The 25,585-nt window shown below is 39.2% G+C and overlaps 1 protein-coding gene across 1 annotated transcript in view; it reads left to right on the forward strand.

The window, feature by feature from the left end:
- Window positions 1-130: 130 nt before the first annotated feature.
- The window catches only part of LOC117729391 (adhesion G-protein coupled receptor D2), an 84,232-nt gene continuing 58,777 nt past the window's right edge, over window positions 131-25,585 (forward strand). Inside the window, exons 1-19 of the mRNA XM_034530400.1 lie at window positions 131-166; window positions 845-869; window positions 1,608-1,832; window positions 2,128-2,766; window positions 4,563-4,760; window positions 5,018-5,091; window positions 5,574-5,876; window positions 6,060-6,171; window positions 6,541-6,687; window positions 7,283-7,379; window positions 7,972-8,083; window positions 8,406-8,461; window positions 8,766-8,892; window positions 9,563-9,666; window positions 11,431-11,533; window positions 12,785-12,938; window positions 13,313-13,446; window positions 13,962-14,077; window positions 16,114-16,234. Coding sequence (XP_034386291.1) covers window positions 131-166; window positions 845-869; window positions 1,608-1,832; window positions 2,128-2,766; window positions 4,563-4,760; window positions 5,018-5,091; window positions 5,574-5,876; window positions 6,060-6,171; window positions 6,541-6,687; window positions 7,283-7,379; window positions 7,972-8,083; window positions 8,406-8,461; window positions 8,766-8,892; window positions 9,563-9,666; window positions 11,431-11,533; window positions 12,785-12,938; window positions 13,313-13,446; window positions 13,962-14,077; window positions 16,114-16,234 — 2,883 coding nt within the window. The remainder of the gene's footprint in view (window positions 167-844; window positions 870-1,607; window positions 1,833-2,127; window positions 2,767-4,562; window positions 4,761-5,017; window positions 5,092-5,573; window positions 5,877-6,059; window positions 6,172-6,540; window positions 6,688-7,282; window positions 7,380-7,971; window positions 8,084-8,405; window positions 8,462-8,765; window positions 8,893-9,562; window positions 9,667-11,430; window positions 11,534-12,784; window positions 12,939-13,312; window positions 13,447-13,961; window positions 14,078-16,113; window positions 16,235-25,585) is intronic.

A 25,585-nucleotide genomic window follows, 5' to 3' on the forward strand; every position in this document is an offset into this window, starting at 1 on the left:
CGACTAATTGAGGTAACACACATCTATTTATTTTGCTTCATGTGCGTGACCAATGGGTTTATAATAATTCATAGTACCATAACATAACATTCCAATCTCGGCTTTAAAAAAAAATATTTTCTTTCTCAGGATGCTCAGGTTAATTTTCCCCAACATAGGCTTGCTGGTAAGCACTTCATATTTGTATTCACGTTTTCACTCCTGTTGTATATTCCAGACAAACACAGGTCGACTTTTAACCTGGCAACGTCTGCTATTTGAGTTGTGCAAACATCCCCATAACTTACATTTTACTGACTCATTTCTCTGACAGACATTTAGGTAGAGAATGCAATGAGGCTGGTGTGAAATGGTTGTGTTCTAACCGGGCCATATAGGTCAAAGTAAAGAAAGCCATAATAAGTACGATACTATGAATTGTATGTCGTTTGGGGTGTTTTTTTAATGCATTTGTATTATATTTCTAAATGTGTAAATACTCCTGTAGCTTACTAGAGTTATCCCTTTATTCCACGTTATCTGTGTTATTTTATTCCTGAACTAAATGCCTATATTTTCCCGTTGAATAGTAGGTAAGAAATATTGGCTTTTGTTGTTGTTTGGCTATAAAGTCAATTAAAATCATCAGTCAAGGCAGTCAGTGTTCTCAGCAGTGTTACAAATTACTGCGTGAAGTAATTGCAGGCAATTAACATTCTCTTTTATGCTACAGGTTAGGGTTGGGCAGGCACAACAATATGATGAGGACTACTGTTAGAAAACGGGCTAGGCGATATCGTAAAGAACAGTAGCGATGTTCTCTCCGCCATAACTGGCAATGTGCTAAACTGTACTTGTGTTTCAGGTGTGTTTCCAGAGCTGTATATCCGGTGAGCCACTTTCTGTTTCTCCTTTCATTTGAACACCATTACATTTAAAGTTAAGAACTTTAGACTGGTTATAAAACCATCTCAATTTAATACTGATGCCTCTGTATGACTTACATAAGCAAACAAGACTATCAGCAAGGAAATTGGCTGTGTATATATATATATATATATATATATATATATATATATATATATATATATATATATATATATATAGGCTAGTTATTTTTTGTGCCTGTCACGGGTCTGATTCCCTGTAAAATCAGATGAAATGGTTTACAGGCAAGCGGGTTCACCAGTACAGTATCTCCTTAAGCTTAGACTCCAAACCAAAATCCAGCTTTAGCCCTGGCAGCTTTGCCTCATGACTCCGCCAGTCCCTGCTGGGAGCCAAGGCAGACTGCTGGAGGCACGGGACAACCAAAACCAGGACTGCACGGGAAAGGCTGCAGTATAATGAGAGATTTTCTAAAGGAAATCTGGTGCTCAGAAACACTGCCGCTTTTGTCCACAGGAACCGCCAAAGTCAACACACATAGAATGCTTGCAGTAGCTTTAAGGCATCCGAACCAAGGTGGCAGTTAACAAATATGTGTGTGTGTGTGTGTGTGTGAGAAGCCTTGAGCAAGTCAATAAGGGATTCCTTAGCCAGTGTGCAACAGGTGCCAGTGTTCAACAGCATGTCACTTGTCTGTCGTAGGTGAATTCTTCTAATCTTATTTTCTCTTGTTTGAACAGCCTTTACACTGGAAACTAGAAACCTGACATATGATGAATCCTACTATGAGTATGTTCCTGACCGCCTGCAATGGAACAATGCAGGGCAACTGTGTAACCAGCGCTCTGGGGCCTTAGCCACTGCCTCCAACCCAGTAGAGAAGCAAGAGCTAACCAACTTTTTTAAATCCTTGAGCATCTCTCAGTCTGTGTGGATTGCCAAGAAAGTCATGACCCATCTGACAAGTAGGTTCATTGTGCTATTTGTACACAATTTATATGAACTTATTATCACTCTTTCTTTTTAAATTGTACGCTCATTGTTTTCAAGTCTAAACATCTTTCTGCCCTCTCACTGGCTTAACAAAAGGCTACAACACTCTTTCCCACAGTGAATACATATTTCCCAAGTGTTTACATTAGGATTAGGACCACAAAGTGACATATTTTGTATTGGGTTCCATCTTTTCCGAGAGCTGTGGCAGGATTTGTCTCTGATAGTAATGCTTCTTTCTTCTCTCTGTGTTGTGTGAAACCGAAGGTTCCTCGGAGACCCTGATTCTGGAGTTTGCTGGGCGCTCGGACAGGAATCATGCCCGTCTGCTGCACAAGTTCCCCTCCATGGACTCTGTGAGCGTTTGCACCCGTGTTCGCTTTGATCCAAATTGCTTTGGAATTTCCACCATCTTTTCTTATTCCATCCAGTCATATATCAATGAGTTCCAGCTCCGTGTAAACCTAGTCAAGGGAAAACCTGTGCAGCTGGCTCTACTGGTCCATGGCGTTCATGGACCTTACAAAGAAGCCTTCGACCTGGATGACTTCTGGCACTCTGTGTGCGTTTCTTGGAGCCAGAGTGGTGGACGCTGGGCACTATTCACTGATGGCCTTGTTGTTTCTAGGGGTGAGGGCCTAAGTTCTAACAACATTGGCCCCGGTGGCCGTTTCATTATTGGACAGGAGCAGGACACTTTTGGGGGTTCATTTAAGAAGAATGAGTCATTCTCAGGGAGTATCACAGAGCTGTACATATGGGATCGGGTACTGAACAGCAGTGAAATCTACACCATGGAAAAGGAGTGTTCACCCAATTCCTCTGGGCCGGTGTTCAAATGGAGTGGATCAGCAATGGAAATAGAGTCCTCCCTCACGAAGCTGTGGAAAGACATCCCATGTCAAGGTACATTTATTAGGATGCAGCATGTTGACAGGAAGAAGCTAATGGGTTACCAGAAACTAAATCAAAGCTGATCTCATCATCAAATACTAGTCTAAACACAAGAGACTCATATCTAGCTGCACAGTCCAGTGGTGTAGTTAAGTATTAGTTTTAAATACTGTTTACAGCTTAGATAGTTTGGCACTAGGGCTGGGTGGGGTTGCTATGCAGAAAAAACAATCGCATAGAGCCCATTTGAAAGTAATTTTGGATGACACACTTTTCAGTAACTTGCCAAGAATTGAGCTGGCCTGATGGTAAACCCCACCCATCTCAAATTCCTAGAAAACTAGACCCAAAAACACGCACACACACACAAACACACACAGATATTGTGCACTGTGAAGCTGTATTATATTAAGGGCCCGGCATTGGCAGTTACTCATTATTAAATGACTAATTTGGCAGCATATCAGCATATGCCTAATCCTTTCTGAATTTGTAACATGCGTTGGAAAACTTACATACACATAGTAAACAAACACACTCACATGCCCGTGCACACACAAACACTATTTTCTTTTCCAGCATTAGGCACTACTGGAAATCGGTCTCTGTTGCTCAATAAATAGGGTAAATAGTGATCAAGTTGTAATTGGCGAAGTGTATGGCTACTTATGGTTCTTGTGAATGTTTTGTGAGTCACATCACTCTGAATCCCACCCTTCCAAACAAACTTCTCCCACTCTGACATCATGCTCCCCGATGAGCAATGAGAGCCCCAAACACTCACTCCGCCTCCTGAAACTCACCACGCACAAAGGATATTGCACTTGCACTATTTTAGTGATTTCCAGTTACAGTAAACTGTCGTGTAATGTCATGTTTGTTTTCTTTATTTTGTATCTGTTAATGATCACCTTACAGAGTCAGTACGTGAGCGGTAGCTAGGACTATGGATTACTCCTCTCATCTTTCAGTCATAGGACTTAACTAACATGGTGCACCTGGTGTGCTGTCACTTCAAGTTTTCTCTCCCGTTTTCTCATCAAACCAGTTGGATGTACATATTGGCCACGCTACCCTGCAACTGAACTGCTTCAGATTCATCCTTGTAACAGCTAGTCCTCTGATCAGCAGCCGGGGACCTTCATAAGTGTCCTAGACCAAGACACAAAGCCGTTTACCTTACAATAACAGCTTGTACTTGTCTATCACAGATATTTCCATAATTATTATTGTTATTGTTGCCTAAACGCCAGGATCAGATGAATCAGCATTCGATTGATTGCCAAGTACATCTGGGCTTTCACATACAAGGAATGTGCCTTGATGTATTTTTTGCAAGAGAAAATACAAATACAAACAACAGACTGAAAAGTCAAGAAACATCAGTACAGAATAGAAAATTCATAATAAAAATACTAAAGACTGAAAAAACGTTGCTGTATGTTATTTGGCATGATCACAAGCTCTCCCTTACCTTAACCAAGTAATTGAAATGGTCTCAACTAAACCATAATTTGTTTGCATGACCACAACCATTCCCTAACTTTGACTGGTTTGCCCTTGCACTAAAACAACGTTCTGGGTCACACTGACAACCTGCTTTGTCTGTTGTCAAAGTGTTAGCGCAACAATAACTATATGGAGATTATAAAAATAACGTTTATGACACATTACAACAAAACATATCTTGGAGCTGATTCTGAATTGCATCTTGATGAGATGTGAGTTTAACTTTTGGATTTCTAAAGTGTTGCATTATCTATTGACAGTGCTGTGAATGACATCTCTTTTATCATTTTCTTTGCTAGGAAACGTCACTGTGTTAGAAAATTCATTTTTGGATTCCCTCCTGGATGGAAATGATTTGCAGAATCAAACGATCTCCTTTGAGTTGTTCCACAGCCATTTGTCTGATGAGGATTGTGGCATCTTTGACCCGGTTATTGGGAGCTGGGGCCTCGCCAAGTGTGATTCCTTCAGGGGGGCCGTCTGCCAGTTTAAGAAAGGTACAAGTCATAACAATGTCAATTAATTTTATTTGTGATGCAATTTGAGGATCTGCTCTGCTGTATCTAACGCTGAGAGAACAAATAGAGCATCACCTTAAAGTTGGCATGCGATCATATATATTCGTCCTGTAATGAATACTGTCTTTGCATAATGTGAAGTGTTTATTTGTTGTTGACACAATCAATACACATCTCTCAAGCTGTTTGTGCTCATGCTGTAATAAATTGCATTGTATTTGACTCTGTTTCTGCAGAAGTGCTGGATGTTATCAGTTTACCAAAGACACCATTCTTCAGGAGATTGAGCGAAGATTCTCTGACCAAACCTGTGAGTTGGACAGTTTAGTGGCCTGTAACACATCGTCACTTACGTGGTACAGTACGACAAAGTAGTAACAACTCTTCTGATATTGGTGCAAAGGCAGCTCAACAACCGAGAATACACCGAAAACAGTGAACCGGAGAAAAAAGGATTTCACAACTTTGCAGCAACACAGAATATTTGTTTTATGTTTGCCACGTTTAAAGTAGAGTTGAAGCATTCCAAACTCAGATGTACATGTCTGACACCAGACATGTACATATTGGCATGCCATAAAGTAATCTCATTCAAAGATCAGCTCCTTTTTAGAAGAATCATAACTTTTTCTGGATATTTTTCAAGACTAACTTAATGAGTCAAAAAAAACAGATGTGATCGTGATCCCAAATTATGTGATAATGAATTGGGGAATTAGCAGTATAGCATTGCAACCACCTTACCGCAGGTAAATCGAGTTCAACATCTATATCCATCCCCCTTTTCCCTAGGGGATGGTAGAGCTGAGTGTGAATAGCTCCTGGGACAGAGATGTGGCCTTGCTGCAGCAGCTGACCCGGGCTGTTCTGCATGCGGTGGAGGCCGGTGGCCCTCACCTCCTCACTGCCAGTGATGTCCTCTACCTCACCGAGAGGGTCGAGACAGACTTGACGGTGCTGGCTACTAGTTCTCCCTCTGCTGGAGCTGACACAGCAGAAGTCATGGTGTCCATTGCTACCAACTACCTGAAGGCGGCGAGTTTGATGCTGGAGCCCCACGTGGCTTCACAGTGGATGGGCCTGACAGAGGATGGGGTGACTGACCTGTGTTAATCTGTTTTTGCTTTGCTATGTTTTTGCTATATTTTTCATTTACCACAAGGTCAACTTAGCGAGGTCTCCCCTATGCTTATATTGCATATTTGATCCCACTTTAAGGGATAAGGTCCTCCATGAATCTCAACTTTTGTTTTTGGGTCATTTTTGTTTTCTGTACAGGTCACCATGGGACCATTTACTATTGTCCAGAGTATTGACAGACTCACCCAAACTCTTGCAGACATGCTATCTGTTGAGAGAAGAGGCTTCACTCTTTCTACCAAGAACATAGGTAATTAAAACAGACTGGTGTACATCAAAGAAAATACTGCTTATCTGTGCTTAGTTCAGAATATAAGCACAGTTTCAGTGGTGATCCAAGCTGATGGAGGATTTGTAGAAAGATGATAAGTAAGATTTCACACTAGCTGTGTATGATACATCTCACTTAAAGTATTCTTGTGACTTGAAATATGCAATTTAATGTTTGTTGTTCTTTGTTTATATTAAGGCTAATCTGACTTTTTTCATGGTATTGCACTTCTTCAAAAGCTCTTTGTAACACAGATACGTAAAGGATATTATTTCATTTATTTTCCTGTTTACATTATTGTTAATCTGTCTCTATTATCTGTGTGTCGTCTGCGGCCTTTACTTCTAGATGTGTACATGAAGTGGCAGAAGCTGACTGAAGAGAGCTATAGTCACGTCTTCAAGCCTTCTGCAGTCGGCTCTCACACTGCCAGCAGCAGTGGTCAAGATGAGTTGCTTATCCCTGACACTGAGCTCCAGAGGATACACACACTGGGTAGGAAACACACATGCATGCACACACACACACACACACACACACACACACACACACACACACACACACACACATACACACAAATGAAAAGGCACTTTTGGCAAGGCAGTTATATATGTTGACCCAACTGAGAATGGAAACATGTATGTTGCCCAAACACGGTGTGTTACATGAGGACACATGATGATAAAAAAGCATGCACGACGTGCCCTCACAAACTCTTCATATTACCACACCCGTAGTAGTTCTAATGTGACTGTATGTGAAATGTATCCCAAATAAGAAGGAACCATGTTCATGTCCTTGCTGATTAAATGGAGATTTCAAAATGTGATTGATTGTCACGCTAAAAATAATGTGTTTTAGTTGCCTAACTATTACTATACAACTTTTCTTTTAAGATTTTCTCCAAATGGACTACTAAATCTAAAATAATTGACAGACATTTCGAAATCAGATCAGATGTTTAAGCAGATGGGTAAATACAACTCCTTGAACTGAACAATGTGTTTGCACCTATCACATCACGCGTGTGAATGTGTTAAAGTGTTTAAAAAAAAAAAGTGAGATCTGCTCCTCCTTTCTCTCTCATCAGGATATGAGGAAGTGATGTTTATTCATACCCACTACAGCCATCTGAGTGAGATTGTATCTGGACCACAGGAGCTGAGTCACCAAGAGAAAGTACAAAGGTTGGTTAGTGTGTCTATTATCTCCTCTTAAGTTCTACTTAACATGTTGCTGACTATTCTGAAGTATCATCAGCTCACACAAACACACAACCTCAGTGTCAATAGCACTTTTTATTCACTACTCAACCTTTCACTTTAGCTTTTGTATATTTTTTATTCGGCTCATCAGTTCTGGAAATCAGTTGTTACAACCAGATACAGTTTCAGTAATTTCTTCATTAAAATTCCCACAAATACTAACATCTAAGTGAAAAGATGTAAAAGCTGTACTAAATATGTTTTCATGTGTCGGATTCAGAACTCATTTTAGATCCCATTTTTTCGGTTACATTTAAACCACATTTAGAAATTGTAATGATATGATTGTAAATCATAAAAATAACGTGTGCTTTGGTTTCAACCAAATAAGGTGTGCTTGCACTTTTTCTGTCATACTTTTTTTTAAAGAGTTTGAATACAAAGTTTCTGACAATGATTATCTGTAGTTTGGATTGAAGTTTGTTTTGTGTATTTATGACCTTTAAATTGTAGGGCAGATTCAATTCAATTCAATTCAATGGATGTAAGTGGAAATAATGTTCTCTCTTCCCAGGAATCTCCCTGGACACCTGGCTTCTGCTGTCATATCAGCCACCATCCGCGATGCCTCCAAGGCCCAAAGCATTCCTGTGGCCATCAAGTACACCCTTTCCTCACCACACGTGGTAAAGTTCGTAGTTCAAGGGGTGCCACACAGTTTGATTCTTTAGCCCACGGCAACATTCACTTCTGGCTCGACTCAATATCCATGCTGATGGCAAATGTTTTGTAAAAAGCAACAATTCTTTGCGAATAGTCGTTGAGTTACAGTTAACTTGTTGCCCTTTGATGAACTCACCAAACGCAATATGTCACTACACAATCATTTTCATCTTTGAGGATGCGTTACATGTTTCTTTTATCCATGTTGATTTTAAATGATTATACTCCAGGGTAATATATTAAAAGAGAATGCCAACAAGTGCAAACATGTGTTTCTGTTTCTAGGTGGAGTATTCACAGCGAGTTACTCCTGTTTGTGCTTTTTGGAATTTCAGCTTGATGTAAGTTTGACCAACAGCACAGTCACATAAACAGCCCTAGTAAATGTGTGTTATTGCAATCGAGATTGAAGCTGTCTCTTAGTGTGTCCCATTAATTTCTAGAACATATTTTATCTATTTGATGCTGTTTATAATAATTCTAAACACAACAATCAAATGCAATAAATGTACATTTGACATTTCATTCCAAAGTTAGATTTTTAGGGTTTATAATTCTTAATATTTAATACAAAATGTCTCTGCTCTCTGAAGCCTATTGATGAGGATGTGTTTGTGTGTGTTGGTTGTGTATTGGGCTGTAAAGGCATAATCATACCAGCAGCTGGTCCAGTGATGGTTGCCGGGTGAGCTTTGCTGGCTCTACTGTCACTTCCTGCCTCTGTAACCATACCACCAACTTTGCAGTGCTGATGAATTACCTGGAGTCAAAGGTAACTCATGTGATGTTTCTGATGCAAGTCAGTTGATTCACACATGCTGGAAAATGCAACTTTGATAGTCAGACCTCAAATTTAAACTGTGGTCAAGGAGATGAGTGGTTGAAAAAAAAAAACAACGTTATGTCATTATGTAATAATTTGTTTTTTCCTTCGTTTGACAGTTATGATTTATATTATACATTATACACCATACAAATCATGCATTTGACATACTTCGTCCTAGGACATACTACATCTTTGTATGGCATACTGCATTGTATATTAGTGTGGCTATTGGAAGACACTGTTTATTTAGCTGATGTGCAATTTAAATCTAAGTCATCATCTTTGATTTTTAAAATTAGGAATTGTAGTACACTATATTTACCAGCAGGTGTCACTCCTAGTGTGAGTATCCCTTTAAAAATGCATTGGTAGCACTGTTATTTCTGTCCAACCAAAGTACATGAATGGTTATGAATGAAAACAACACCAACAGCGTTTAAACTTTTTGAAATTGCACCTATTTGGCATTTAGTCGTTACACAAATAAAGCGATGAGGTAGGAATTCAGTGTCTTTGAGTCTGCATTGGATGGGTCAAACCTGTGATATTGAACAACATTCTCTCTCTATCCCTCTTTCCTTCTATCCCTCACTACTCTCTTTCCCTCCCGTCCCAGTGGAGTCCTGAGGACGAGCTTATTTTGACCAAGCTGACGTTCATTGGCTCTGGTGCATCTCTGTGTGCTCTGGTGGTGACCTTGATGCTGTTCACTGTGCTGGAGTGAGTGCCTGCTTTTCCTGTCCCGCTCACCTGCGATGCTAATATATCTGCCTGGTTTCTGTCTGTTTGCGTCAATGCACACCACTTAGCCTCAACCCCTTTTTGAGCTGGTAATTACATTTAGTATGTAAATATCTTATTGAAAAACAAAGCTGAATTAGAAGCTAAGTACAAAAGTACTTTTGATACTAATAACTCCTAAATTGGGTCGATATTCAGTATTTATATCGGACTATTTCTTTGCGTGGAACACAACCATTTCACTAATATAGGTAATGTGTTTTTTTGCTTCGACCCATGATGTGAATACACACTATTATTTTTGAATGAATTAAGAGTTAAACACTTGTGAAGTTCACAGTGCTGTTGTCAAGATGAACCAAGTCAGCATTGCCCTGTTGACTTTTATGCCTCCTCATGGGTTTGATGAGACTCTGCCAGACACTTAACAGAGAGAGATAACTCATTGGCACTGTATGGCTCTGTTCCTAAGGCTGCTGTGAGTATTGACTCGTGCTAATCTAGTAATTACTGTGGTCTACATGTGAGTCCACTCTGAAGGTTTATGGCGGCTTTCTGCAGATGTTAATTAACATAAGGGTGACTGAGGGATCACAATCAGCTGGAGAGGAGCTGCGCTCACAATTTATGACTCCTGAAATCAGAGAGTGTGACCATGCATGTCACACACATGCGGGTGTATTATGCACATGCATCTGTGTCCTTAAATACACACACACACACACACACACACAAAATAGAGGTGCACATGTCCATAGATGGTGCAATAGCGTAATTACACTATAAAATGATGGCGGGCAGAAGCAGTGATGCAGATATTAAATTAGTCTAAAAAGGCAGAACCAATCAGGAGGTAATGAGAGGCTCCTCAGATCCAGCTGTCCATTTCACTTATGTTAACTTAAATGGAAATAGTCAACCTATTGATGCCATCTAAAGACAATATGTGTTTGTTTCCAGAGGTGGTGTGACGTGAGACGTATTTCCACTGCCTTCCCCCCGGCATAATATTGTATAATATATCAGCCCGAACAATGAAACATAGTGGAACACTAATTGAAACAGTAGGGGCAAGTTTCAGCGTAATATGTTAAGATATCTGAGACAAATCTCACGTCCAAACTAACAATAGAAAGTAAGGAATACATTAAAAACTTGATCTGAAAAGATGCAGCAACATCCATAAACTGATTCATGGCACTAATCAGTTTCAGGTCCTTTTATAACCTTGGATATTACAATTTCTAGTCACTATAGCGAAGTAAATATTTATCGGTCGTCCATCAAACAAACTAAACAAACATACATAATCAAATAACTTGACTGCCACTGGATGGATTGCTGTGACGTTTAACACAGACAGTCAGCAGCCACCAGCACTACAAAAATAACACTTGTCTATTACTTCAGTTTATGCCAGGAATGATACTTCTGGAGCTAAGGACTGATTAGTGTCACCCTCAGCTGTGCTTTAAGAATAATGCTTCCCTAACATACTAATATTAATAATGCTAAATGCTGCATGCTGAATGCCTGCATACATGTAAACGTGCTAACAACAATATGGCTGTTTGCATATTGTTGGATCAGAAGTTACCAAAACAATCTACTCTGCTTTAAAATGTACCATTTATTTGTTAACGTTTTTGTTGTCACTGTGTTGTAATACTGTCACTTCTAACTATATCCAATTTCAAGACAAGATCTGTCAAAAACCCTGTTTGCCCTTGTTTCTGTTCATAGTATCCCAAAATCTGACAGAACCTCCATCCATAAGAACCTCTTCATTGCTCTGATTTGTGCCCAGGTGATTCTGCTATGCAGCGGCTCAGCCATCCACAACAAGGTACAGGCGTCTGGTTTTATGTACCGATACATAGGATTTTAATGTTGTTGGACCAAGGGGTAGACTTGAGACAAATGAAGGTGAATGATGTAAAGTAAGACAGAACTACTGATTGTTCGTTGATGGAGTCTGCCAATCTGTCAGTCAGAAGTTAAAAATGGGAGCATCAAAAGATACCTATTTATTTAGATACTAGGAATCAATTTTATTGGAAGTTTTTTTTTTTACAATAGTAATAAAAACGAAGATTAAAATAAAAGATCCAGTCAATACACACTTGCATTTACAGTACACGCTAATGTTGGAAATAGCTGCGAAGCTATTGCCTACCTTGCGATACATTTAATGAAACCAACATAACTGTGTTTCAATAGACTTGAAGTCCAAATCCATACTGGGGATGCTAGTAAATGAAATGCACTGGCATTGAATGTTACATAAGTGGCCACTAATGTTGTATCCATCAGCTCGGACACATGGTTCAGTCTCCCAGTCGTCACCCAATGGCTTGTAGTCAGCTTGACCCCTGGTCCTTTGACCCTATGTCATGTCAGAGTGGGCTTAACCCTGGGGGCAGGTGGGCGCTTGTTGGAAATTCATCAAGTGGTTTTACTGTATATGTATAAAGACTGACTGACCATCAGGAAGGTCATTTTTAAGGGTTTTAACAAGGTTTTCAACACCCAATTCAGAGCTACTTACAATGAATTAGTCTGGAGGGAGTTAGTGTTTTGCAACAAATGCTTCAATAGGAATTGTTGTTGCATAACGACAGCTGTAGGGATTGAATCAATATTATAGGTATTGTAGTGTCTTTCTTACCATTAGACCAAATCTATTTCTTCTATTATTCTTTTTAATGGTGTAAATGACCACGTGCCACCTCATTCATCATCCACCTCTGACATTTCTTGTATGTGTGTTTTTCCAGAAACAACCCTTTACTTTTTCAAATATAGGGCAATGAAACATGTACCTATATACACGAGTAGATCCTCGATGCATATTTCTATAGAATATACTATATAGTTGGTCAGCTGAACGTCTTTTTGGTTTCCTCAACCATCCCTGTGGACATGCCAATTTTCAATTCGCTTGTTGGAGGGAGAACAAATGTCACGTAAAACTTGACATGGGATGACAATTGAACTTAATTGAGTTTTACTGTTAAGCAAGTCACTCAGGAGCTTGGCCTGAATGCTGGAAACGTAACGTGTATCTGTCTGCGTGCCTGTGTTGCCGTGTTTGCAGGTGGCTTGCACACTTGTGGCGGCACTGCTCCATCTCTTCTTCATGGCAGCGTTTAGCTGGATGCTGGTGGAGGGGCTGCTGCTCTGGAGCAAGGTGGTGGCAGTCAACCTCAGCGAAGATCGTCACATGAAGTATTACTATCTCATCGGCTGGGGTACAACGGCTATCAACACATAGCCAATCAATACATAGCCAAATCACCTTTCACATGTGCAGGGATTGTTAAAGCTATTGTAATCTAGGGATAGAACTTGATAAAATCATGAATGTAAAACGACACAGTCAGGTTGATCAATGGTGTTATGTATTGACAGACATCTGACAATGTGAATTTATTTGATTCACCATATTAGTGGGAAGTACAAGATAATACTGTTCTATAATATAGTTGTGACCATGTGCATCACAATGTTCTTTTGATGTGTTTCCATTTTTGCTCTTATCCCTTCCTCTTCCTGCTTATATGTTTTGGTACTTTCATGTTCTCTTATATTCTCCTTCTTCTCCTCTCTCTCTCTGTTTGGCCAGGTTTGCCGGTGCTGATAGTCACCATCACGTTGGCATCAGCCTCAGGCAAATACGCGGCCGACAGCTACTGTTGGCTCAGTGTCCAGAATGGCGTCATCTGGGGCTTTGCTGGGCCCGTCATCTTCATCATCATGGTCAGAAAATTAAATCCTAATCATTCCACGTGGGGCAGGGCAATAATTCAATATGATAATTTATCGTCTTTCTGTGGAATTATGTCGTGATTAAATCATATATCAAGATATTGCGGTACACAATTATGTTTTTTTTAATTTGATAATAACAAGCACATATTAACTCAAATGTTTCCAAAAATGTGATAATTTTACACTAAAGTTCTCACTTAAATGAGAAATGGTGGAAATACCAAATACAAGGCCATTGTGTACTTGTAATTCTTTCCTGTCGTGCCTCACATTAGGTTTGACTGGAAAGGTTACTAATTACACAGGAAACGGTATTGATGTTGTCCAATTTTCTTTTTTAATAGTGGTAGTTTGATATAAACTATATTTATGTATTTCCTCTTTCCTCTATATCACAATCTCAAAACTATAGATATGTTTTGAGCTGTATTTTCATTGCCCCTCACCTGCTTATCGGTCGGTCCTTTTGCCTCCTTTCATTTCTTTGTCTTTCCTTTTATCAGGTGAACGTGATGGTACTGACTCGGGTGGTGATCATCACCATATCCACAGCCAAGAGAAGGTCCATCATGCTGGCCATGGGCACCAGTCCTGTGGATCAAGCCAATGAGCAAATCAGGTACAAACCACCAGGTGGCACTATTTGTCCTCTTTTTTTCATTTTTAAAAAGGATTATTCACCCGGTCCACGGGGAGACAAGCTGTAGTCACTGGGCTTCAAATAAAAAGCAGCTGGAAGATTTTATATTGGATTTGTCATTTTAGGACAGAAAACCTCATTTATCAAACTGAATAGGAATACATTTTGATAGGGCTGCATTAGTGCTTTTCATATATACAAGACTTCAAGCTTCAACCACTTGAAATGTTTTATATTGATCAGAACTTAGTGTTTTGGTATTATTCAGTGTTGATAAGATACAGAAATAATTCAGATCTGAGTTATCTGATGTGTTGGGCCAGTCTTTTTTGTTATTATTATTTCAAACCTTCCATCAAAAGAGTTGATTATTTATATGTTAATAATAATAATAATAATAATAATAATAATAAAATGCGCTTAAAAGCCGATAAGGTGAATTTTCAGTGCAGTTTTGAAAGAGGTCTGGTGACGGAGAATGTCTGAGGAGCTGGGGAAGAGGGGGGGGGGGGGGGGGGGGGGGGGGCAGCGATGGAGAAGGCCACTATTGGGTCTTATACTGACTTGATTGTAAGGATTAGGACAGTAGCAGATGCAGAGGTGTTAATATTATAGTTAGGACTTAGAATTGTTGGGTGAATCTCTAAAAATGGGTTTAAAACCTATAATATAAATTAAATATCATCTCTCAGCAGCTGCAGTCTGAAATTATCAACACTGTCTTTTAAGAAAATCAAATATTGATACTCTTAAGATATTTTATACATTATGTTATTTTTTATTTCATGCTTCATATTTCTAATACTTGTTACTGCCTAAGGTTGAATGATAATGGAAAAAATAACTATTATTTTTGGTCCTAGTATTTTGGTTTAGCTATATACGATGAAATTAATTTTAAAACAATACGTTTATGTAACCTGTGACCTCTGTCACACTGTATGCTCCATATATATATATATATATATATATATATATATATATATATATATATATATATATATATATACATATATATATACATACACGTATTGCTTGTTTGATTTGTTCTAGTTCTGTCTGTATTATATATTGAGAAGGATTGTGATTGGTCATTTGAAGTTCAAGCAGACCAGTTTGTAAAATGCAATTCAACAGACTAAATGGTTATTTATCAGATTGGCTGGAGGATTAGTTGACTGTTTATCGTGGCTAAACATACCGTGTTAAATTGTGTTCTTTGTGACTATTGCATTACGATGCTATTGCAAAAACTATATCTTGTTGATCTCGATGACTGCTGTCTTTGCTGATGTGTTTCATTTTTGGCTCTGGTGTTAGCTCATCCGGGTGAAACTTTGCTGTAAGTGATCCAGTAGATTTCCCCCAGCAGGCTTGTATATGATCCTATCAGTGAAAATTGTGTTAAATTGTATATATTCGTTCACTACCTCAGCCCACCAGGGCTCACAGTAGGTGCTTTATGAAGGTTCTCAAAGCAGGCCTTGAACCATTGGCACCCCTGGGTGGCAGCCTCTTGGAAACTCAAACACATTCCTCCGCTGAATAAACTAGGGCTTGCCGCCCGCCATGTCACACACACACGAACACACACACACTCACACAGCTGGTGCGGTTTGGCGGTCACCTGAGCGGGAAGATAATTCAACTCTAAACAGAATTAAGGTGGATTTAAGGTGGGAAGTTGTCACCCCGTGAGCTTTTCCAGCCGCACAGCGTTGTATATGGAACAACCAGCCTGCCAAAGCTGCTCAGTTTTGTCCAACAAAACTGAAAAGTTGAGGAACCCAGAATCGAGCTCAGGACGATCCGGGAGGAAGTACAATTTTTAGGGATTGTACAATTAATTTCATCTGGTGTGGTGCACGTTCAGCTCGGTCAACCAATCCAGGGTCTTTGTGGTGTGTGCTTGATAATAATTGTATATCTGTGTGTTAGCCATATGTATTTGTGTATGCTAACATTCTTGTGCTGTGATTGTGTGTGTGTTGTTGCGTTGGTGCGTGTGAGCACAGGGCCGCAGTGAAAGCAGTGCTGGTGTTGCTGCCCATCCTCGGATTGACATGGCTGTGTGGTGTCTTGGTGCCTTTCTCCATTGTTATGGCCTACATCTTCATCCTGCTCAACTCCCTGCAGGTACACACACACACACACACACACACACACACACACACACACACACACACACACACAGAACAGCCATCATTGAATGAAACATTTCATTTTACCATTATTTAGGATGTTCTGTGCTCCTGAAGTTTTCCCAAACCGTTTTAAAAACTCTTCAAAGACTAAAAACACCTTACTGGTCATATGAAGGCGAAATTATTGAAGCTTGTGATATGAAATATTGACATCAGTGTTAACAGATTCCTAAAAGACATGAGGTATCCATACTGATAACTAGAAAATGTTCTCAGACCTCCGCCAAGGAGACAATTCACTGAGGAGTGATGGTTAAAATCTGTAATTATGGAAACATAATAGCAGAATGCAATCCTATAATTCCTGAGCTGCATTTTGAACACTTATTTTGACAGGGCAGGCACAACAGACTGACTAGAGTGCACATGTGAATGCGCATTACAACAGGGCTCAAGCATTTTGACCATAAGTTTCCATTCGGTGTTGTTTATGATCGAGTGTCGTAGCATATGTGCGGCAATACACTCTCTTATAGCATTAGTTATTGCTTTTGGCTTGATGTGAATCGGCGTTGAGAGGCTGCCTGACCGCTTTAGAAAAAGGGTGTTGTCTGTTTTAGTTTTGTTCCTTTAATCGACACATTTCATTAAATGTTTGAAGTGTATTTACAGACATACCCGACTTCAGTTGAACATTGCCGAAATACAATTTAACCCACATTGTTGTCAGCTGAGTTTGAGCTGGCTGAGCGGGCTAAGCCAACTGGCATGCTACCGCTGACAACAACTGGTGTGTGCTGCGAACACTTTCCTGCTGAAACCCGCCCTGAAGAAGTTCTGCTCCACACGTGCAGGTTGTCGGCACTAACCGACTCTCCCGAGGGCTCAAAGGCTGCACATGCAGCGGCCGTGGTGATGTCATTATTACTCCGCAAGCCAGACGGGGAGCTTTGGCAGGAAGTATGTTGCCCGCAGCAACCAATTGTGTTTGCTAACCTGCGATCCAAATGTCAACATGGGTTGTCTCAATATTATAATTCATTAAATGCAGGATTGGAATATAATTATTTAATTATTCCAATTCCCATAATAAGTACATATTTTACAAATATGAATATACAGTACTTCTGATGTCAGAAATGGCTGACTTGGCTTTTGAAATACCTGAATCCAAGCACGCGTCACTCTCAGATGGAGCACTATTGGTAACAAACATACAACTTGAGTTCACCAGCCATCTGTTGTAATAAAGTAGAACAAATATAAGACTAAATTATGCCACAGCTAAAACTTGTGAGCAACTCCAAATAAACTCCAACAGTTTATAAACAGTAAGCCGCTTTATTTTTTCTTCAATGAGGAACAGAAAGGTTTTCCATTATACATTGTAATTCTTCCCTTCTCTTGTGGTGGGGGCACACAGACTGTCAAGGTTTTTATTTGTCAGTGACAAGGCTGAAGCAGAGAGGGGAAAAAGAGCCTTGGTCTGGCTTGTGTTAAGAAGGTGCTTCATTTTAACAAGGAAAGTCGATTTGTATTGTTTGTTTAATTATTTTTTCTTTATGAATTCAGAGGTCAGCATTAGTGTTGTTGTTTGTGCCTCATCAGCGTTGATTTTCTGCTTTTAGTGCTGAAATTCAATGGGTTGTTTTTTCAAATGTTTTGAGGAAGGAATATGTGTAGGCACTGTAGATAGGATAGTACATATTAAAATTCAAACAAATTATGCTTGGAGTAATATACCTGTGGGCATCATATCTCCATTTAAAAATGGTCACAACTTTGTGAAATATTGTTTTTTTACATGGAAAAAGAATAATATCTTTGTAGCCTATTCCCCCCCTGCACTGCAGTGATGAAGGAGGAGGTGAGGATACAATCATGTTATTCTCTGACTGCGGCAGGCAGTCCAGATCCACCGCTGCGATTTGTACTCGTCTTTTAATCAGATGTATCTTTAATTGAGCTGTATATTTAACAAGGAAATCAATAGAGGTTTAGCTGCAGTCCGATCATTAAGCAAGGCCCCTTGGTTGCCATAAATAGTTTCTGTTTCCCCATAACATCTAATTATATTTTTTCCATGTCGACGATAATTAATACTGAAAGGCTTAATTAATTCTGGGCTGTTATTATACAACTTCACATGTTAACACATCATATAGATTTGTATTCTGTTTCATGCATTTTGTCTGCCTGTCTCTGTCCGTTCAGCTGTCCATCAATTGCTGATGTTCAGCAATTTTTTCTATTTGCCTATTTTCTTACCTCTCTTGGTCTGTTACCTGTTAATTGGTCTTTTGGACAGCCTGTTTGACTCTTTTGATTTAATTGTAAGTTGTTATCTTCAACAAACTTTAAAAAAAAAAAACAAGTTAAAGAGATGGTTATCGCGCAACTGTGGCCTCCTTTTAAGACCTGGTTCTCAAATATTCAACAACCCAGTTTGAAGAAAATACCAACATCTTGCCTTGTGCTTCCACTTTTGCATATTATTGCACATTGCATATTCCATCCTTTGGTCATGCACGCTGCGCAGGGCAAGAAATGCAGATACATTTCTTCACAAGAAAAAACAACCCAGATCTTTTAATGTGTTTTGTGAGTGTGTTGACTGGGCTTTCGGGTAGCTGTAGGAGGCCTAACCAGCTGCTCTGGCATAATAGAACTACATAATTTGTCTTTAAGCCTCAGCGGTCAGGACACAAAAGGAACCCTACCAGGCACCAAGCTGCTCCGGTGACACACTCTGTTGACCCCACTGCTCTCAGTCTGCATGGGGTGTAGTGACACTCGTAGTGGCAATCCTCAAAATCCTGTGTGTTCTGGGGGAATTTCTAAGTGCTTTCCGCTCACTAATTCAAATGGTGTGGGCAGAACTGTTACATTCCCCTATTGCCAAATAGAAAATAATGATAATTTTTTTTTTAAAGTGCTCAAACGTCTGTGTTGTTCTTGTTTGCTATTTAACATTTTGCATTGATCAAAGACTTGGACTCCATGGATTACTGATCGAGCCTGCAGGGCCCAGGCCCACGGGCTCACAGTTTCAGGGCCCTTGCTGGCCTTCACCTACAAATTGTCAATGAAAAGACATGGAAACCAGGAAGAGACTCAAAGAGACAAAAAGATGCAAAACGACTACAAAAAGAGGTTAAACATCCAAAGATTCTGTGTGTCTTGCTTCTATGTAAGGAAGGTAGTGAGGCCTTTTTGCATGTCCAGGGGCCCAGAGAAAACCTGTCCAGGAAAGGAGTTTTGATATTGCTGTGAAATCTGGTACAGATTCAGGCCCTCTCAGGATCCTACTGAAATTTGTGATCCCATGTCTTTTTATTTTTATTTTTATGAATCTCCCCACAACTTTAAGATATATTGCAGCGACATTTACCACATACATTCATGGTTCCTAGAGGATGAATTGTAAAAAATCTTAATGCCGAAACCTTCCATCTAGTTCCATCATCGGGTCCCATCACTACTTTTTGGTTAGCAAATATTAACATTAGCAACACATTTAATTGATACGATGAACATAATACCAACTAAACATCAATGCTAGCATTATCATTTTGAGCATGTTAGCATGCTGATTAGCTGAAAGCACTGCTTGGTTTAACAGATCTGTGCGTAGTCTCATTGGTTTTCCCTTTTCCTTAATGATCCGATATGTAATTAGACGCTGCATTACAATAGACCACCTTGGTCATATAGAGGACAGTCTTGCCCTCTTTAATGCTATTGATCCCTTTTAGAGAGAGATCAGAGTTTCACATTGTCCCAACTTCCTGGCTACTTATAAAGATGATGACATGTGTGAAACCTTAACAATAATGCATACAAAACCTGAGCTAGTAGGCAGGAGATAAAAAAATTAAATAAAAATGTTCAAGTTTTTTAGGAAATCGTTTTTTATTTGCAGCTGTTGTATTTTCAATGGGGCCAGCCAAAGCAACATAAAGCCTAAGCGGCAAGCCTTTACTGTTAAATCAATAAAACAGATAATGTTGACAAGCCTTTTTCATTGCACTCCCTCATGCCCTCCCACTCCTCTTTGCCTTCCGTCCTGACAGCACTGTCTGAAGTGTCTCTGCTTTTGTTGTTATTTCTCTCAATAGAGACCTGAGCAGGCTGATTTGAGCAAATATACTGTAGACATGGCATTCTTGCATCTCTGCTGCACTGACCTCAGCAAGCAGGGCTTTTGATTGTTCCTTGAGTTCCATTAACTGATGGCAGACGATGCTCAGCTTGTGTCGTAGCATCCAGGAACGTTTATCTATTAACCTTCATCACTTATGCACAAAAGTTGTTTAAGTTGTTAAATGTTTGGCTTTGATGAAACAAGAAGACAACAGAACATACTTGCTTTTTTCTTAATTTATCTTCTGGTCATTATTACGCACTTTATTTGCATCAGTAGGTTATGCAGCTTAAGAGATATGCTATTACTTTTAAAGGTTCTCAAAGTAGGTCTGCAGATTAATTATACAATGAAGCAAACAACTATTTGCAAATTAATTAAGTGATGTCTACCTGGCCAGAGAAGGAAGTTTCTTTGCCTCTGTGTGTTGTAATCAGAACTTCTCAATGCTGGCCGTTAGTGCATGTTGGTGGATGTGAGCGCCCCCATTGGATGCAGCTCTGCACTGCTCTCATATGGCGATAACGCTGATAACGCTGTCCCGACCAATTCATTTATTATTTTGCACTGCTAGCGCTGGTTGCACCGTTAGCTGTCAGCCTCCGGCTCAGCCGACGCCATGTTGAGAGCTGTGTGGCGTCACTAGAATGAAGTAACATTAAGAAGTCAAAAGACACTTTATTATTTCGTCAACATCCAAACACCGTTGAAATTAGTGGTTTTCAAAGATATTTCAAAAGCCCAATGGTTGAAACATCATAATACAGTAATGTCATGTCATGCTTTATTTCAAGCAAGATCATCAAAAACTAAAAGCTGTATTTGTGTAGTTTGCATTGGACAACATGAACGAGGTGCATACAGAGTTTTGAGTTGATATGCTGTTCCTCTGAGTCGATTCTAACTTTTGACTCTGAGCCAGTAGTTTTTATGAATATCTTCACCATAAATACAGGCATGCCTCATCTGCTTCCTTATCAAGCTTGAGATAAATAGCATGGGGTGCTGTGTGTGCGTGTGGGAGAGAAGAGGGACGGGGGGCTCTTTGGGTGGCCCATAAATCGCTCCACCCTTCGTCATCCAATCTCTGGGCAATGTCATTCAAAACCCCCGCACTATCCATTACCTGGGTATAATAGGCTCCTGGCCATGCAGTGTCCATCTTATTATTAGCCCATAACTTTAAACTATCAATAACTTTGAGCTGCTGCGGGAGGTTGTGGGGAAAAGGAAAAAGAGGAGAGAGAAAGAAATCAAAGTAGAGAGGTGAAGGAAGTAAGAAAGTCAGAAAGAAAATGTTAGGGTAACGTCCGTCCTCCTCAAGTTGGAGAGAGTGCAAGTGAGTCCTTGTGGTTTGTTTTGGGAACTTTGCAGGTGAGGTATTTGTCAATTATCCTTTTATTCCTGTTATGTCAGTTTTCTGCCTGTGGAGGGCAACCCTGTGCCTTGTCATTACAATGTGGAAATATAGAGAAATCAATGAGAGAATTTAGCTGAGCCGTTTCATTCATATCGCATTAAGGTCTTTTATATCACAGGAACTGATGACAATGATGTTTTTGTATCTCTTATGAAATGAACAGGCTGGCGAGTGGTAATGAGATTTTACAGGCATTCAGTAAAGCTTTAGAAGGGACATTTATCATTTCACTCAGGGTTAAATCTTAGTCAATACACTGTATATGTCTATTAAGAATGCAGTAATTATATATTATTATATAAGAAAATGGTACACAGTGTTGACCTGACATCCCTTTCTGGTGTCACCAGCTTGAAGCTGTCACACTATTAATAGGCACGTTGTAGAAGGACAGCTCTCTCTCAGGTTTACAATAAACAAGCAAATTTGATCAATTAGTAAAAAAATGATCAAAATATATACAAACTATAATATCCACAACAGTTTGTTGTATATTCCATCACTGGTTTATCTTCATTTCCATGAATGTATCTGTTGTCACAAGTTGAAAGTGGGTTTAGAAATAATGTACTGGTTCACATCAGACCAGTTAGAGCCATAGACTCCCAATAATACAAAGGAAACATGGCTGTAAATTTTACTTGAGCCATAGATTTAACTTAAGGCTCCAAAATGGTGTTTCAATGTTCCCACTGAAACAAATGCAGAACCCCCATCTTCCATAAACACACTCTCACACACTTGGCTAGTGGAGCATGACATCAGAGTGTATCCACAATATAGATGTGATCAATACAGTGTTGCTCTGCTTATTGATTTTTGCCATATGGGAGATTTGTTGTGTGAGTAAGCAATGCTTTTACGACATCGGAAGCTATTGTTTGAGATGGGGTGATGTTTCTTTTTTCTCTGCCCCGTAGCTCAGTTACTACAAAATTGTTTTCGTACTACGGGAGTCAGTGGTTCTATTCCCAGTTTAGCTCAAGCCAGATAAGGAAAAGCTTGTTTTGTCAGTGTAATATAAACTAGAGCGCAGTAATATACTTGATACTCAGACCCATTTAGTTGTTAAGGAATTGTCTTGCCCTTGCAGTGTAAAAACTGAGGTGATCTGCACATTGAATTAGACAAACGTTTCAAACAGCCAGACCTTTGCCAGGCAAACACCCATGTAAAAGAAAAGTGGGTTATATTCATATACACATAAAAGTCACAGCTCACATTTCAGTTTGATGATCACATGACACAATAACTGCATTAAGACCAAATCATCAGCTGTATTTATAGAAAATGGACAGTACTTGTCTTAAAACAAACCCATAAAAGACACAATGAGTGCAAGTGAAAGGACAAGTGTGATGAGATACATCTTCTGATGTCTATATCCCACACTGTTTTTTCTCTGATTGCCACCCATAAATTATGTTTTTGTGGGTGCATACTTATGCTAATAATATATTTCCAATTACAAATGAGATGCCTCTATTTTATGATCAATCTTGATTCCAAGATATTTATGTGTAGGAACCAGCCAGTGAGCTGTCCGGATGTGGGATTTTTTTATTCTGCGTGTTATGCGTTTTGTTTGCAAATAGAGTAAAAATAACAACATATATGAGGCCAGATGATGTTCATGGAGAGCTCTTATTTAAGTATTTAGACCCTAACAGGTGGTAGACAAGAGTGAAAACTTTCTATATACTATAAGTGGGAGAAAGTGTACCCTTAATATTACCTTGAGTTAACCTGCAGTTTTGAGGCTCTTGTAAAAGCCAGAGTAAAGCCATCTCCATCCATGTTGTTGATCTAGAAAACTAAATAAATCACATATAAGTGGATCTATAGTGGGGTCTCTGTTTTGCCTGACATTGGCACATATTAATCAGGTGGGATTTGAATGTGTTGTTGTTTCGTAGCAATGTGGTCCTAAAAAGCTGGCACATAAAAAATATTCCCCCTACAAATTATAATTTCAACCTTTTATCTAACAATAACCCCACACTGTCCAATAAAGAATTCGAGAGCATTCTCTGATAAATTGGCCAGGTAAGTAATACAAAAATGTAGAGTGCAAAAGTAGAGAACAAACCAGTCGATGAAAAGAGGTTTTGGCCGGCTTGTGCTGAGCATAAGCCAAAAGCCTCCACGGCTTGGTGGGGTTTGTGTCTGTGCGTGTGTGATCCTGCACTTCCAATCTGGTGAAGACCATCTTGAATTTTTTTTTGTGTAATGCCCTTTTAAGGAGTAGTGTGTGTGTGTGTGTGTGTGTGTGTGAGAGAGAGAGAGAGAGAGAGAGAGAGAGAGTGAATAGTGTGTGTAACCACTTGTCACCACTACCCACAACTCCCAAGGACCAAGGAGTTAGAAGTTATTTTAATTTCTCATTTGGCAGAAGAAACAAAAACAAGAGAACTTGGATCCAGTTTCCCAGTCAGTCATGTCAAGTCCACTCATCTGGACCTGCATAACCGGCCCATTCAAACAGTTATTTTTCCTTTCCTGCTTAGCCTCCCTTTTCCCCCCCCTGCTTTACCATGTTGAAGCTAAGGCACACCCACTAATTGAGGATTCATAATAAAACTTATATAAATGAGACGCATTGGCTGATATTTTTTTTACCAGTATTTACTTTTTGATATTTTTTTGTCATTTATTTCTTAGTTAGAAATGACAAGGATTCCCACCATCTTTGCTGACATGGCTGAAAAGACAATGAAATATTTTTTTTAGACCATCATGAACAACAAAAAAACATTATCTGTATGTTTTAATGTTGACTCATTTAGCTGATATGAAAATTGGATTAATTAATTTTGGATTGAACATTTTCCAACAGTGTTCACAGATGTACAAGGACCACATTTCGACTAAGATTTTTTAAAAACTGGTAATTTGAGGGTGTTAACTTTTAAGTAAGGTTATTTTTTATACATCAGCAAACCTCATATCTGTACACCTTTGGTTGTTCCCCAGTCCTTGCCGCCTACTCACACACTGAACATGTATACTTACGAATACAGGGAGGCGCAGGTGCAGGAGCATACACACACACACACACACACACACACACACATACACACGCACGCACACACACACACACACACACACGCACACACCCACACACACATACATACATGGCAAACCTCTCATCAGTCAGATTATGGAGGGAAATGTTTTTCATTTTGGATTGTTTGAGAAAGCAGGAACCTTATTCCCATGACATTCTCATTCAGAGTCGGCTGTATCTCACATCAACGTTAAAACAACGTCCATATTTTCTAGTGAAGTGGAGTTTACTGCATATTCTGGATATTATGCTGTTTTTTGAGGAATATTTTTATTTGAGGCAAAGACACATTTTATCTGTCTTCTGTTGTCATTCTTCATGTTGACTACTACTCTGAGAAACTGATCATTAGGACATAGTAAGAACAAAATATACACTTAATGGATATATATATACTAAATACATAATGGTTAACATTTTCACAGTGTATATACTTGATACACTATTAGTTACTTAGTTTTAGTTTTTAGTTTTTCAAAAATTTAAATATATAGCTGTACATGAACATATCATTTATGCTTTCTCAAACTACACAAATCAATTTACATTAATAGTAGCCTTTATTAAGCACCGACAATGTATGCATTGTATATATATATATATAAAAACACACAATTTGATAAAATGATTGCAAATAAAGCTTGAAGACAAAAAAGATGTCCATGTGTTTGCTTCAGGAATTGTTAAAAATAATAAATAAAACAAAAACTGC

Source organism: Cyclopterus lumpus, chromosome 4, assembly GCF_009769545.1.
Source record: "Cyclopterus lumpus isolate fCycLum1 chromosome 4, fCycLum1.pri, whole genome shotgun sequence".
Taxonomy (NCBI): Eukaryota; Metazoa; Chordata; class Actinopteri; order Perciformes; family Cyclopteridae; genus Cyclopterus; species Cyclopterus lumpus.